At 35.1% G+C, this 14,121-nt stretch overlaps 3 protein-coding genes across 5 annotated transcripts; all 3 read left to right on the top strand.

Moving 5' to 3' along the window:
* The first annotated feature begins 739 nt into the window (after positions 1-739).
* On the top strand, positions 740-3,159 carry LOC122050101 (protein SOSEKI 5-like). Of its 2 annotated transcripts, none has more exons than XM_042611101.1 (4): positions 740-1,164; positions 1,237-1,306; positions 1,376-2,170; positions 2,784-3,159. In XM_042611101.1, exons 1-4 carry the CDS (start codon positions 957-959, stop codon positions 2,803-2,805), a joined length of 1,095 nt encoding a protein of 364 aa, XP_042467035.1. In that variant the 5' UTR covers positions 740-956; the 3' UTR covers positions 2,806-3,159. The 2 variants fall into 2 exon arrangements, with proteins under 2 accessions (XP_042467035.1, XP_042467034.1); XM_042611100.1 differs by having other exon boundaries at positions 2,781-3,159.
* Positions 3,160-8,732: 5,573 nt separating this feature from the next.
* LOC122026452 lies at positions 8,733-9,767 on the top strand. The gene is made up of 2 exons (XM_042585226.1): positions 8,733-9,045; positions 9,217-9,767. The coding sequence occupies exons 1-2, from the start codon at positions 8,733-8,735 to the stop codon at positions 9,765-9,767; spliced, it is 864 nt and encodes a 287-aa protein (XP_042441160.1).
* Positions 9,768-10,301: 534 nt separating this feature from the next.
* On the top strand, positions 10,302-13,846 carry LOC122050075. 2 transcript variants are annotated; one of them, XM_042611099.1, is made up of 5 exons: positions 10,302-10,821; positions 11,888-11,954; positions 12,076-12,622; positions 13,144-13,418; positions 13,501-13,846. In XM_042611099.1, exons 3-5 carry the CDS (start codon positions 12,098-12,100, stop codon positions 13,664-13,666), a joined length of 966 nt encoding a protein of 321 aa, XP_042467033.1. In that variant the 5' UTR covers positions 10,302-10,821; positions 11,888-11,954; positions 12,076-12,097; the 3' UTR covers positions 13,667-13,846. The 2 variants fall into 2 exon arrangements, with proteins under 2 accessions (XP_042467033.1, XP_042467032.1); XM_042611098.1 differs by lacking the exon at positions 11,888-11,954 and having other exon boundaries at positions 10,303-10,821.
* The last annotated feature ends 275 nt before the right edge of the window (positions 13,847-14,121 follow it).

Raw genomic sequence — 14,121 nt, 5'->3', positions numbered from 1 at the left:
TTTAATATTCATATTATATCGGTTTAGTAGTTATTGTAATTTTTTAACTCTAGTTGAATTATATAGTACATAATATATTAACATTCTGTTTAGTAATCTGCAACAAATTATTAAGCGAAATCTATAATAACCTCGTTTAAGACTAAAAAAATATAATTTAGAGTAATTTGTAAGATTTCAAACCATTATTATCATTCAAAAGTAATTTCCGTAAAAGACAATATATCATTTATACAGTATGATGTCCTTATAAGAAAAAATAATAATATATTAATTAATTTGGGATAATTGATTTGATATTATAGAATTTTTCTATCGATATCAGATAAATTAAAAGTGTTCGTCATGGATAGTCAAAAATCCATCATTTGGCTGCACGTCCCATTAAAAATATTATAAATTTGAATTATTAATATTTGAATGATAACTTAAATATCTTATTACTATATCATAATTATAAGAATTAAAAATAATAAATTTAATTAGATTTATTGACTAATCCTGAAATAATGGATCTAATTTCATAAAATTTTCTCATTGATGATCAGAACACCATGCGATCAACTCAAAATTTCAATATCTTTAAATTTTACATATAAATATATTATAGTTGGGATTAAATCATAAATACTAAGATGATTCGACTTTCTTCGCATAATTTGAATTCACTGTAGGTTGTTAATCGTGCTACAAAGTCCATATTAATGGCTTTAAAGGATGCGACCATTTCTTCCACATCGTGGTTGTCCTTGCAGCTCATCAGTCCACGACACGTGTTCTCCGCCTCTCCCTCCGCCTTCCTCTCACCCTCACCCTTCACGCTGTCTTCTTCTTCTTCTTCGCCTTTGACTCTATCTCCGCCCTCGGCTTTGTTCCCAAGCTATCTATCGCCTGGTATAAGGAAGAAGCCTACTCATCCAGCCTTGCTCCATTTTGCAACAGCAACAGCAAGAACAATGGCGCTGGCTTCCTCGCGTGGGAGAATGGAGCCCCTGCGGCAGTGGAAGGATCAGGACACCAGCCCCGAGAGGACCAAGGTCTGGAAGGAACCTAAGCCCACGAAGGTCCCTGTCGTTTACTATCTATCCTCCCGCAGTGGCCAGTTGGAGCACCCCCACTTCATGGAGGTCACTCTCTCCTCCGCCGACGGCCTCTACCTCCGAGGTATGCTCCATGCTCTCCGCCTAATCTATGGAAAGCCCCATTGTTCTTTGCATGAGATTTGTTGTTTTCTAGATGTGATCGACCGCCTCAGCTTCCTCAGAGGCAAGGGGATGGCTAATTTGTATTCGTGGTCTTCTAAAAGGTGTGGCTGAATCGAGATTTGCTACGCTGATTTTGGTTTCGTCTTCTTATTGGATTGAGAATGTTTCAGGAGCTACAAGAATGGATTCGTGTGGCACGACCTCACCGAGGATGATCTGATCCACCCGACGCATGGCCATGAGTACGTTCTCAAGGGTTCGGAGCTCTTCCAACCTCTCGCCTCTCCCTGCTTCCAGGAAGACAGTGCGGCAGTTCCTGCCTCCGAGAAGCCGCTGCAGGTTCCCAAATCCGTGCACGACGATTTCGAGAGCTTGCAGATTAGAAGAAAGAGGGCGCCCTGGGGCTCCTTCGACCTCAACGAATACAAGGTCTATAAGACCGACCTGGCGGCCGACGCATCGACGCAGACGGACGACGGGAGGAACAGGCGGCGATCGGCAGTCCCGAGGGCGGAAGAAGAGGGTCCACCGACCACGGAGCTGGAGCCGGAGGATATCTCACCTCCGCTGTCGTCGTCGAGTTCGGAGACTCTGGAGAAGCTAATCAAGGCGGACGGCCGTGCCATCACTGCCGTCGCCGCTGGGTCCGAGGGCCAGGGGAGGACGGCGGGGACATCCGCGAGCGGGCGGATGCGAGCCTCGACCGTGCTAATGCAACTTCTCTCGTGCGGCTCCATCAACACGAAGGACCGCCACGGCCTCTCGGTGTCGGCGCAGACGCCAGCACAGAGCAAGCAGGGACCGGCTGCTCGCGTTGGGTCGGGTTCAGGGGGCAAGAAGGAAACGGACGGATTCACCGACGGCAAAGAATACTTCAGCGGGAGCTTGATCGAAACCAAGAAGGCGAGTTATGGCCGAGACGAGTTCCCATGCCTGAAAAGGTCCTCTTCTTACAATGCCAACAGGTAAACTTTCACAAGGATCTTCCTTTTCGTCCTCAACACTACCAAACATTTGCTTTAGTAGTCGTTTTTGATCAACAAAATAGATTGAAATATGTTTGGATGAATCAATGTTTCCTCGATCTTGATTGAATATAATACCACACAACACCACTGAATAATTTTACTGCCAAGATGCTGAAGCTGACCTCTCAGCTAGAAGCTGTGTACTATAGCTCTGATAGGAATTCCTGTTTATGGGGGTGTAAGAGCAGAGCAACTTTTTTACTCTATTTGGTAAAGAAGAGCCTAAGGGGTTCCCTTGGTCGAAAGAGCTACTGTCAGACATTCCTTTGCAGCACTCTGGTCTTGTCTGCAGAAGCACAGCCTTTTGCTCTGCTTGTTAAAGAAGAGCTGAAGTCACTACAGTCGAGTCCATAACTCCATATAGCTGGATTCCTTTGCCTTGTTCTTGAAACTTTTCTATGTTGCCATTTTCGAACAATGGATGATAAGAGAGGTAGTTGGATGCTCATTACCTTCTCTTTATAACAACTTGGGCATCTAGCTCAAACTGTTTATTAAGCTTTCAATTTACATGGCATTATGCTAAAAGATTAGCCTACAATGTTAGCAGGAGGCACAAAGCCACAATGTAAAGGGAGTGAGGCAACCACACCAATCTCACCCAGCTCTCTCGGAAGCAAATGGATTAACAATGAGCCCAAGGAAGGAAGAAGAAGAAAAAGAACAAAGTTACAAAAAGAACTCTAAGATAGAGACTGCATCAGCCTAAAAAGACTCAAAGAAACATATACTACTTATGTGGGTGAAGAAGGCTTTCTTTTGCCTTGATGATTAAGGCACGTAGTTAAGCGGCCGAGGGAGGAATTTTAGGAAAGTTAAATGTTATTTGCTTCTCCAAAACCTCTCTTTGCGTGCATAAAGAAATGGCACTGAATCCTTTTTTTTGTTCATTGAGAAGCTCAAATTTTATTGACTCTTTTCGACTTTGTCTCTTTCTCTTTACGTGTTTAGCCCTCCGTTTTGGTTCGTTTGGTAGCTTGCACAAAGTCAATGTATGTTTGTCTTCTACTGGTTGCTGCCATTATATTTTTATAGCTGGTGAAAAAAAAACAGAGGTTTATTTGTCTACTTGAGTGTTACTTTTTTGAATTTATTTATTATGTAGCAAGAAAATTATAAATTTGCTAGAAGCCAGAGAAATTTTAAAAAATGATTTAAGCAAAAATCAAAAGGCAGATAAACTCAAAGGGATGATTTTATTTCAAAAATACCGTTTAACTCAGTGTTGTAGTAGTTAGAAGCTTCAATAACTAGTACAACGTGAACAGGTTATCTAATAACTACTAAAGTATATTTAAGGTGAATTTTGGATTTAGAATGGTAGCAACTATCTTATAATTTTTATAATTATTTTAAAATGATTTCGATAGAGTTTGCATAAATTTGATTAAGTTTTTAAATTCTAAAGCTAAATTTTAAATTCTAAATACACTCTAAAGAAGTACTGATAATTTTTATATAATACCATGTAAATCTTAAATTATAAATCCTAATTTATCTTAAATATATTGTAACCGCTATTGGATACTTGTATTAACTATTTGATCGCTTGCACGCGTTGTAATACTTATTGGCAGCTGAATGAACATATTAATTTCTAGAAGAATGCAACTATATATATTTTTAAATATTTTAATCTATCTAATGATTCAATACTATCTAATCTATCTAGCTTGATGTATATTAATTGTTTTATTAAAATTATTAAATAATTTAGAATATCTAAATTTTAAAAATAAGTCCGAATTACTTTTTTCACATCAATTCAGTAACAGAAATATGTTTTCATTTTTTCACGTGAAATTCATTTTGTCTCTTTAGGATAATCGCAACCTTAAATTTACAAACCTAACTTCATTATAGGACCTACTATATAACATCATTGTCACATCAAAAATAAAAAATCTACAACTTTTATAAATCTCTTCCTACAATCATAAACCCAACAAACAATTTTATATTGGACCATCACATCATTATCTATATTTTCTACTTACTATCTTTATTTAATATTTATTTATATATTATCATAAAGATATATTTATAATATACATATTAATTAATTTATTAATAATATATATTAGTTTTATTTAATATTTTTAAATAAATTATTAATTTAGTAATTAATATATAATAATTAACTCTCTTTTTATTTTCACTAAATTTATTTATGAACAAAATAATATTATACAAATATTATTGAAAATTTAATAATTTACAACATTAACAAATAAATCATTACAATGAGAAAAACACTATGAACCCAACATCCCATTTTGGATGTCGGATTCTTGTATCCTCAATTTTTACAACACGTGTAATGCCATTGGATTTTGTAAACCCAACTTCTTAGGTTTTGTAAATCCATCGTTGCAACTACCCTTAAATACTATTCAATAAACATATTTAAAAATATCCTTTAGTTAAAAAATAAAATCTAAGATAATTTGTGTAAGTAGTCGGGTTTGTTTTGATATGATTAATCGAGTTAAGTTAGGTTCTATATGCATTTGATGTATTGTGTTTAAGTAAGTAGAAATTTAGGAGCACAAGAAGTCGAGCGGATAACACAGCATATGACAATAATGACACGAGAATAGAGTCGACAGGTTCGGTGTATCCAAGAGGTGAGGAGCTACGGCCTACGGAAGAGTACATCGATGGACGAGAAGTCAGGGAGGAAGCTTGCTTGAGGAGAAGGTCGGAGTTGAGTTTGAATGAGCTCAACTCTAGATAACCAAAGCATCATCCACGCGAAGAAGATAAAGCGACTTTAAGGCTTCATGGGTTGGAAGTCACTGCCTTGAAGAAGACGCCTTTCATGGACTGGAAGGCGCTTTCAATGTCTCATAAAAGGCGCCTTCTTTAACCGTTATCTAAGGATAAAGTTTTATCCTTGATGAATAAAATATATTCAATGGAAGATGTCTTAGACCACTTTGAAGGTATCTTTAAGCTACGAATAATATTTTCCAAGGATTTTAAAAATATCCTAGATATAGGAAATATTTAACAACTTCTGTATTCATTTCCTAACATATTTCTAAGCATTGAGTGTAAGTGGTTTATTCGTCTTAAATAAAGGAGATTTTTTAATATTTTTATTTACTTTAGATTAACAACCGTATAGGTTATAATCTAATAATTTTTAATCTTTTTAATTTTATTTTTATTAATTGTTTATTTAATTTATTATAATTTTACTACTAAGTTGAAAGATTAGAAAACGATTAATTTTATATTTATAAGTAATTTACCCACTCTCACCAACGGAAGGACAAATAATTTGGATTTTTTTCAAAAAAATTAGGTCGGTACAATTTCAAGAAGCGGAAATATGATTCTGTCTTCTCGTGTGAAGTTCAATTTGTCTATTTAATAAAGGTAGAGAAAAGATCGATTTCCTCTGGTCAAAAATAGAACGTGAGAAACTTTGGAATAATAAAACCATTGACAGATAATTCAGATTTTTCCAAACGAACGAGTCAAAGTAGGATGCTTATTTTTGACTAAATTAAAGAATTAAATCAAACTGATACCACACATAATTATCGATCACTAAACCCGATTAATGTTGCAGTGGAATATCCACCCGATACCTAGATTACAAATAAAAAAAATCAAAAAATATCTGACTCTCTAAGTACTTGGATAATAGATTATAATATGAAAGTAAAAATTAAATCTCCGAAAAAATAATTCTTCATAAATAAAACCCCTCTCATCCTACTTGGTCACCATAAATAGGTGAGAGAGTCACCTTTTTCACATGCTCACAAACACATAAAAAATAAAAAGAACTTCCAAATTATACAAATCATGATACAAACGTCCTTTAAACAAAATCAAAAGGATATTGATATTTTATATTAAAAATAATCCTTATTTCAATATTATCTATTTATTAATTACTATAATTTTAAATTTTAACTATTTAATTTCAATTTTAATTATAATTAATCAAAATTATTTAAACTTCGATCACTTTTAAATTTAAAATCTTGAATTCTAAATACTAAATGTTATTATATTAAAATATTATTTACCAACTTAATTAAAAATTATTTAAATTCATTAAAATCATTTTCAGTTGATCAACATAATTTTAAAATAGTTACAACGACAATTTAATGGCTACTATAATACTATAATAATATCATATCATGGTAGTAAAAAGGTAGAATATGTCATTGTCTCACAACTATATGTGAGTAGATAAATTGAAAAGTTGTAGTTGATTAATATGTGGAGACATTTTTTCCTTAACTTTATCAAAATTCGAATCTTATCCTATGATAACAACTCTGCTCCATAATAACAACTCAATCCTACATAAGGACAATGTTATTATATGTTGTAGCAGCTAGTCTATAACTATTAAATGTTGTAGCAATTAATCGTAGTTGGTACAATAATATTAGAAATAAATGCATATATTATGATAATTAATCATAATTGTTATAATATGATTGAACATAAAAACCGTTATAGTATTATAGTAATTAGTCTTAGTTGTTACAATATAGTATTGGAAGTCAGGATTATTACAGTAGTGTAGTAGTTGCTATAAGTTGAAGTAAGGATATTTTTAGAATAAAATAGATATTAGATTGTTCATTTGATTGGAGCAAAAGATGATTTCACTTATTTTAAATAGTCTAATATTATAGGTCCTGCGATAAGATATAGATAAATTATAGAGATATTTTACCTTAGCATAATAACTTTATGTATGAGAAAGATCAGGTATTTAATCAAATATTTTACATATGCTAAGAATGGATCCAAATACCTATTAGAATAAATATTGACGTAGATAGTAACTACACCAACATGACATGTGGAGATTAGAGTGTTCATTTGGTAATTTTTATAAAAGAGGTGTTAATTTGACGATAAGTGAAAAATGAGACACCCTTTTAAGTTTTTTTTTACATATAAAATAATCATAACGAAGGAGATAACTTGTATTTAAAAATCACAAGAACTAAGAGCATCTTCAAGTGGGGAGCTTTAAAGAGTTTCCACTCTGACATATCATTGTCATATTAAGTAAAAATCTCATTTATTTCTTCCCTATTAAAATTTTCTCAACAACTCCTTAGAACCCATACTTTTTCAAAATAAACTTAAGGGACGTTTGATTCTTTTTTAGGAATAGAAATCAAAATAGGAATCATTATATTGTGGAATGAGAATGAGTATGAGCATGGATATCACTCTTAAAAGTAATATTTGTTTAGTTGCATATTTTCTATCGGAATAAATTAAAATTTTATTTTTTACCCTTAAAGGAAAATAAGAGAAAAAATTAAATGTGAAAGAAAAATTAATATAAGAGAAAAATATGATTAAAGAAAATGATGAGAGAGAAAGTACGGTGAGAGAGAGAGAGTGGGATGAGAGAGAAAATATAATGAGAAGAGAGAGTGTGATGAGAAAGATTGAGGAGAGAGAAAGTATAGTCAGGGGGAAAGTATGATGAGAGAGAAAGTGAACAGTGAGTGTGATGGGAGAGATTGAGGAGAGAGAAAGTGTGATGAGAGAAAAAGAGAACAGTGAATGTAATGTGAGAGATTGAGGAGAGAAAAAGTATGATGAGAGAGAAAGTGTGTTGAGGAAAAAAATGAGGGAGTGTGACAAGAGAGATTGAAGAGAGCGAAAGTGTGATGAGAGCAGAAGTGTAATGAGAAAAAAAAGAAAAGAAAGTGACGAGAGAGATTAATGAGAGAGAAAGTATGATGAGAAAAAAATAAGAGAGTGCGATGGAAAGATTGAGGAGAGAGAAAGCATGCTGAGAGAAAAAGTGTAATGAGAAAAAAAAGAGGAAAGAGAATGTGATAGAAGAGATTAAGGAGAGAGAAAGTGTGTAATAAAATGATGAGAGAGAAAACATGATGAGAGAGAACAAGGAGAAGTGATATGAAAGAAAAAATAAATAAATATATTTTGATATTTGATATTAAGGGAGAAAATTTTAGTTTTAGGTCAAAGATATTTTTGGAATAAGAGAATATTTTGATTAATGAAAATAGGATAATGACTCATTGAAAGGGAGGTACATGGAAATGAGTTATTACCCAATTTCAAGGATTCATTCCCTTATTTGTATTCCTATTCCTATAATCCAAACATTAACAATGACAATAAATGATTCTCATTCTCATTCCCCACTCCTATTCTCTTGCACCAAACGTCCCCTTATTTTGAAAATAGGATAATGACTCATTGAAAGGGAGGTACATGGGAGGTTTTTCACCAAGTCCACGTCACAGTGGGAGCTCGGAAAGAGCTCCCACTGTGGTTGCTCTTAGGGACTAGGGAGTGACTCTCTGTTTAGGAGCCGCTCCTTGATTATTTTTTTTTATTTTAGTTTTTTTTAAATAATAAAAGAAGGTATTTGAATCGGGATCGTGAAGTTGGACATGCTCGTCTTTTCAATGATTACTTTTCTGATGATCCGGTATATCCTGATGACATATTTCGACGTCGATTTCGAATGAAAAAAGAGTTATTCCTTCGTATAGTTGATGCCGTGAAAAATCATTCCGAATATTTTCAATGGAAGGTCAATGCAGCGGGGAAAAAAGGTTTGTCACCACTTCAGAAATGCACAGCGGCTGTTCGTCAATTGGCGTATGGAGCCCCTGCTGATCATTATGATGAGTATCTACGGATTGCTGAAACAACTGCCATCCAATGTTTATTCAACTTTTGTCGATGTGTAATTGAAGTGTTTGGGGCCCAATATTTAAGAAGACCTAATGCTGCTGATATCCAACACTTGCTTGAAATGCATGAGCAGAGACATGGTTTCCAACAGTATGTTGGGTAGTCTTGATTGTATGCATTGACAATGGAAAAATTACCCCGTCGCTTGGAAAGGTCAGTTTACTCGAGGAGATCATGGCGTCCCAACAATTGTGCTCGAAGCCGTTGCATCTTCGGACTTGTGGATATGACATGCCTTTTTGGGATTGCAGGGTCACGCAATGATATCAATGTGCTTAATAAATCACCGTTATTCAACGACGTCTTAAAAGGGAATGCACCCGAGGTTAATTTCACGATTAATAATACACAATATACAAAAGGATACTATCTGACCGATGAGATCTATCCAGAATGGGCTACTTTCGTCAAGAGCTTTCCATGCCCCCAGGATCCCAAAAGAAAAATATTTAAGGAACGACAGGAGGCTGCGAGAAAGGATGTCGAGAGGGCATTTGGGGTGCTCCAATCACGATGGGCAATGATAAAAGGTCTAGGACGATTTTGGTACAATGATAATTTGAAGGACATCATGTATACCTGTATTATTTTGCACAACATGATTATTGAGAATGAGGGAGATGCAGTAGTCAATTGGTCGGACGATGAAGGAGATTCTCAATCACAAATATTTCAAGGCTCCACTCAAGAATTTCAAGCATATATCCGTAGAAATTACGAGCTACGTGATAATCAACTACATCATAAACTTCGAGCCGACTTAGTTGAGTATATTTGGGCACGCTATAATTGTAATCAGTGAAAAAAAAATTTATTAATTGCGATATATGTATTGTGATATTTATGTAATTTTTTTAATTATGACATTTATCTTATGTTAGTAATTTATGAATTTAAATTTTATTAAAATTTAATTATATAAAATATAAATATGAAGAAGAGATAGTGAAATATATATAATGAAAAATGTGGGACCCATGAAGAAGTTGTTGAGAGATTTTTTTTTGATAGTGGAAAGAGGTATGAGATTTTTAACTTTAGATGTGGTACAGACGTGACAACGAAGAAATTTATAGTGAGTTTTAACCCTTGTGGATGTTCTAATAACTAGTCGCTCTCTACCTAAAAACATAATCGAAAATTAAAAAAATAAAATAAAACAACCTGTGCGTGACTGTGCGATATGTTATTCATTTTTAAAATAGCAATTAAAATATGATTAATCATGAGTCATACCCTTGGAATTAGATCGCATGTGGTTTTGGCGTGTCCATCGGGCGGGCCTCTTCCGAAGCGCTACGTGTCGGTGACATGGGCACTAAACCCCCCGTTGCCGGTGGTGCAGTACGATTTTCTCTTTCCCATGTGAGAAGTTTTCGCCTGCCCATTGCCTTCGTCTCGATCTTTGCCTTTTTCGTCTCGCCATCGGAGTGGCTAATTTAGATCGGAGAATATCGGAAAAGGGCTATTTTGATCTCGATCTCAGGGTTCTTGCGTTCCCTCCGCGGGCATCGACCATGCCTTCGGTGATCGGAGGGCGCCTTCCTCGACGCGCCGCCATGATCCCATCGATTACCTCCTTCGACGGTGCTTCTTGCTCCCATCGCCTCATACAACTCGAGAAATGGAGTCGGCGCGGCAATCTGACTCAGTGATACAGTCCCATCCCGTCGTTGCGGTTTCCTGGATCTCCTTTTCATTTCCTGTCTCTACTCGTTCGCGATCTCTCTCCCTTTTCCCTCCTTCGACCTTAGGGGTTTCTCCAATACTCTGCGATCTTTTCCTGTGTTGGTCGTCGGCGCCGATATCTGTGTTGGGGATTTGTTTGATCCGGTCTAGCGTCTTTTCGGACTGAGGTAATTGATGATATTTGCCAATTTTCGCTTGTCTCTGAGAAAGATACCGTCTTTATAGTTGTTACAGTTTCTTTCTTTCGGATCTGTTCGGTGCCCTCCTTGCTATTGTTTAACTTATACGATCAACTGGCTTCTTCTACCTTCCGCTAAATTTCAAGCCTTTGTTGGATTTTTCCAATTCATTGTAGCTGCTGTGTCAGACTGCTGGGGCACCTTTTAACAACAAAATCTAGTACATGTTTTGCTTTTGAGTCAAAACCAGACAATGACTTTATTCAAGGAGAGGCTTATGGCAGCTTCCAGATAAATAAGCTTTTGCATATTGTAACTAGGGATATGCTTTACTTCACAGTTACTTCATTAATATGATTATTTTTGGCTTGCTCATACTAGAACCAAGTGAGAAAGTATGGAATTGTAATTTGTTCATGACAGAGATGAGATGTACTTTTGGCAAGCTCAATCAGGATCTTTAGCACTTTTTTGTTTGTGATTTACATCTGGTATTTTGGATGATAAGGTAAACTGCATGCTCTTATCGAGTAGTTTGTTACTTTTGTTTGTTTAATCATCCACTATGTAGTGTTCTATCTGATTTAAGTAAAAATTGTATGGATGCCGAAGCTTTACAAGGGAATAATGACCTTTCATCTCAATTTTGCCTTTTCTTGGTTAGGCATGGTTTGATCCATACAATTAATTTATGTATTCATATAAATGTTAAGATATTTTTACTTTTTAGCGTCTGATTTTTAATCAATTAGGTGTATGCTGGAGATGTCTTGTCTCGACCAGTTATGTTAATTTATTCAAGCCTGATTTTAGTTTATCTTAACTCTGAAATTCCAGCAAATATATATCTTATAGATATGTTAGTATTGTTTTCTTTTAGAAAAAAACTATGTAACACCACTGGCATGCTTGTTTAATTTAGTATAACCGTGTTCATTTCATATATGCCTAGATCTTAGGACATTTGTGATGCAGGATTGGTTTAAAATTGTTAAAACGAAATGGATGCAGTAGCTTCAATGGCTTTTGATTAAACATGTTTGAGCTTTTTCAGTATTATTAAACTACACATTTGACGATAAGTGCATCATCAAAGTCTTGCACCAGGAACTTCTGTTACGGTATTATCATGTCTACTCGATAGCCTAGGATGAGTTAAAATTCATTTCAATGCCTGACTTTATTTACAAAAATAGTGTTCATTGTATGAGAAATCATTTGCAAAATGTTTACCCTTGGCAGATCTTCGTACACTAGCAGCTTCATGGGAAGTTTCTCTTGTTTAGATACACCATGTGAAACGACGGTCTGCATGCATGAATACTGTCTCAGCTGTGAGAAATCACATGTAATGATAGAAACTTGTGTCTATTTGGATAATAATCAGACTGCCAGGACCACAAAGCTAGGGGTTTCAAATGTTGCTTCTATCTGTAATGAGAACAAGATAGCAGCTATCCATGAGGTTGATGACACTGAAGCTTTGGTTCTGTCAATTAATGATCCTCAAGGACAGTTATCTGTTTGCGATTTGAGCCATTTGACTTCAGATGAGAACTTACTTGAACCCAAGAAGACAGAAACTCACCAAGACTTTTGTCTTCCTACTGGCTGGAATGCGAAGAAACAGAAGGCCTTGGCCAAATCTGCAACATTTCCTTTGTCACTGGTGGCGGATGACAGTGACCTTTCTATAGGGGGTGCTTGTGACCTACCAAGCACTGAATTGGAAAATCAGTGTTCTTCGACAAAGTCTAATCCTACATATGAAAGATCAATATCTCTTCCTGTGAGTTCCTGATACTCTAAATTGTGTCTCAAATTCTTTGGTTGGATACTTGGATTGTAATACTGAAAATTTACCTGTGAAAGATCATACAAATTTATTATTTTCTGAGTATCACATTCTAACATCTAGACACGGTTTGGATATGCTAGCTTATTGTCAAAGGTAAAAAAAAAACAAATTTTTATTTTGAACGTGTGAATTTTTTTGCCCATAAAAAAGAGATTTTAGTATGAAAATAAACTCGTTATAATTTTTCATATGGATTGAACTTCCTTAATTAGTATTACTCCAAAAAAGACATATTTGCATTCTCTGCATAAATGCAGCCGATTCATGTCTACAAAAATGATTTGCTCCTATTTATAGAAAATAGGACCATGTTAGTTGCAACTCGCAAGAATTGGTTCTACTTTCATTGGATTATAATTTCTTTAGCGGGATTGGCCATATGGGTGTGATACACGTTCATGTTTGCAAATTTCATACTTCTCCTTAATGTATTTATTATACTGCTACTCCAGGTGCTCCCAAAGCTTATTTCTGCCATGAAGGGAAATCGCGCACAGCATGGTTCACCATCGAACTTCAAGTTACATGTGAAATGGGCTCCTGATGTCTATGATCCACCATGCACCTTACTATCACACACTGTGAAGAAGAATCACCATCAACTTCCCAAAGCAAGGAAAAATTATTACAACAAGCACAAGACCAAGTCAGCTCGAGGAAGTAACAATGATAGAAGAACTGCAAATAGGAGCCTGACCAGCTATAGGACTGAATCCTTCAACGCAAGGTTTATTCTGGTTTAAATTTCATAATTACCATGCAGAATTTATTCCATTAAGATCGAAACTTGTTTTTTTCTTCTTCTTCAGATTGCAGACTGTTAGGAATAGTAGATCAGTGTTGAAGGAGTATGGCAAATCCAGCACTGAAGGTGCAGAGTATGCAGTCGACAACCAAGATTCAAAATGTGGAGGCAACTTCTTGGTGGAGGCGCTTGCAAAAGTCAATATATCATCTGTAACCGAGGTTACATGATTGCTCTTGATCTTAATTAGGCGTTGCTCATCTTTGTATATGAATAAGCCGGATACGTTTCTTGTTGTTTTGATGTGCTATTTTGTGGATCGAGGACTAAAATCTACCGTCGTTTCATGTTCTATTTTTGTGGATTGAAGACGAAAATACTATGGTAAATCGAGCTGCCTTGTTTATGAATGATGTTCTATGTGCTTAAGTTCAGTAACCACTCATGAACTACGGATTGCCTTGTTATTTAACCTCTGTTCGAAAGTACTCTCAAAGTATACATATGTAAACTCAATATAACTTTTTGATAACTCATGTGCTTCATCTGTTAAAATAACTCTTCAACTACTTAATAGGTTATTGACATTCATTTATATTTTTAAAATAATTAAACTACTCGATCATCTTATTTCGACCTGAACTATTGAATGATTTTTTTTTTTTAAAATTACTTGGTAAGGGAA

This window comes from Zingiber officinale, chromosome 1B (assembly GCF_018446385.1).
Source record: "Zingiber officinale cultivar Zhangliang chromosome 1B, Zo_v1.1, whole genome shotgun sequence".
NCBI classification, from domain to species: Eukaryota; Viridiplantae; Streptophyta; class Magnoliopsida; order Zingiberales; family Zingiberaceae; genus Zingiber; species Zingiber officinale.
Note: the sequence above shows the minus strand (reverse complement) of the source record. Positions and strands in the feature narration are given on the sequence as shown.

Coding starts and splice junctions, on each gene's coding strand:
- LOC122050101 (XM_042611100.1), top strand. CDS start 957: ATGGCGCTGGCTTCCTCGCGTGGGAGAATGGAGCCCCTGCGGCAGTGG. Junction 1,307..1,375: donor TATTCGTGGTCTTCTAAAAG/GTGTGGCTGAAT, acceptor AGAATGTTTCAG/GAGCTACAAGAATGGATTCG. Junction 2,171..2,780: donor TCTTCTTACAATGCCAACAG/GTAAACTTTCAC, acceptor CTACAATGTTAG/CAGGAGGCACAAAGCCACAA.
- LOC122026452 (XM_042585226.1), top strand. CDS start 8,733: ATGAAAAAAGAGTTATTCCTTCGTATAGTTGATGCCGTGAAAAATCAT. Junction 9,046..9,216: donor AATGCATGAGCAGAGACATG/GTTTCCAACAGT, acceptor TTGGGATTGCAG/GGTCACGCAATGATATCAAT.
- LOC122050075 (XM_042611099.1), top strand. CDS start 12,098: ATGGGAAGTTTCTCTTGTTTAGATACACCATGTGAAACGACGGTCTGC. Junction 12,623..13,143: donor AAAGATCAATATCTCTTCCT/GTGAGTTCCTGA, acceptor CTGCTACTCCAG/GTGCTCCCAAAGCTTATTTC. Junction 13,419..13,500: donor ACTGAATCCTTCAACGCAAG/GTTTATTCTGGT, acceptor CTTCTTCTTCAG/ATTGCAGACTGTTAGGAATA.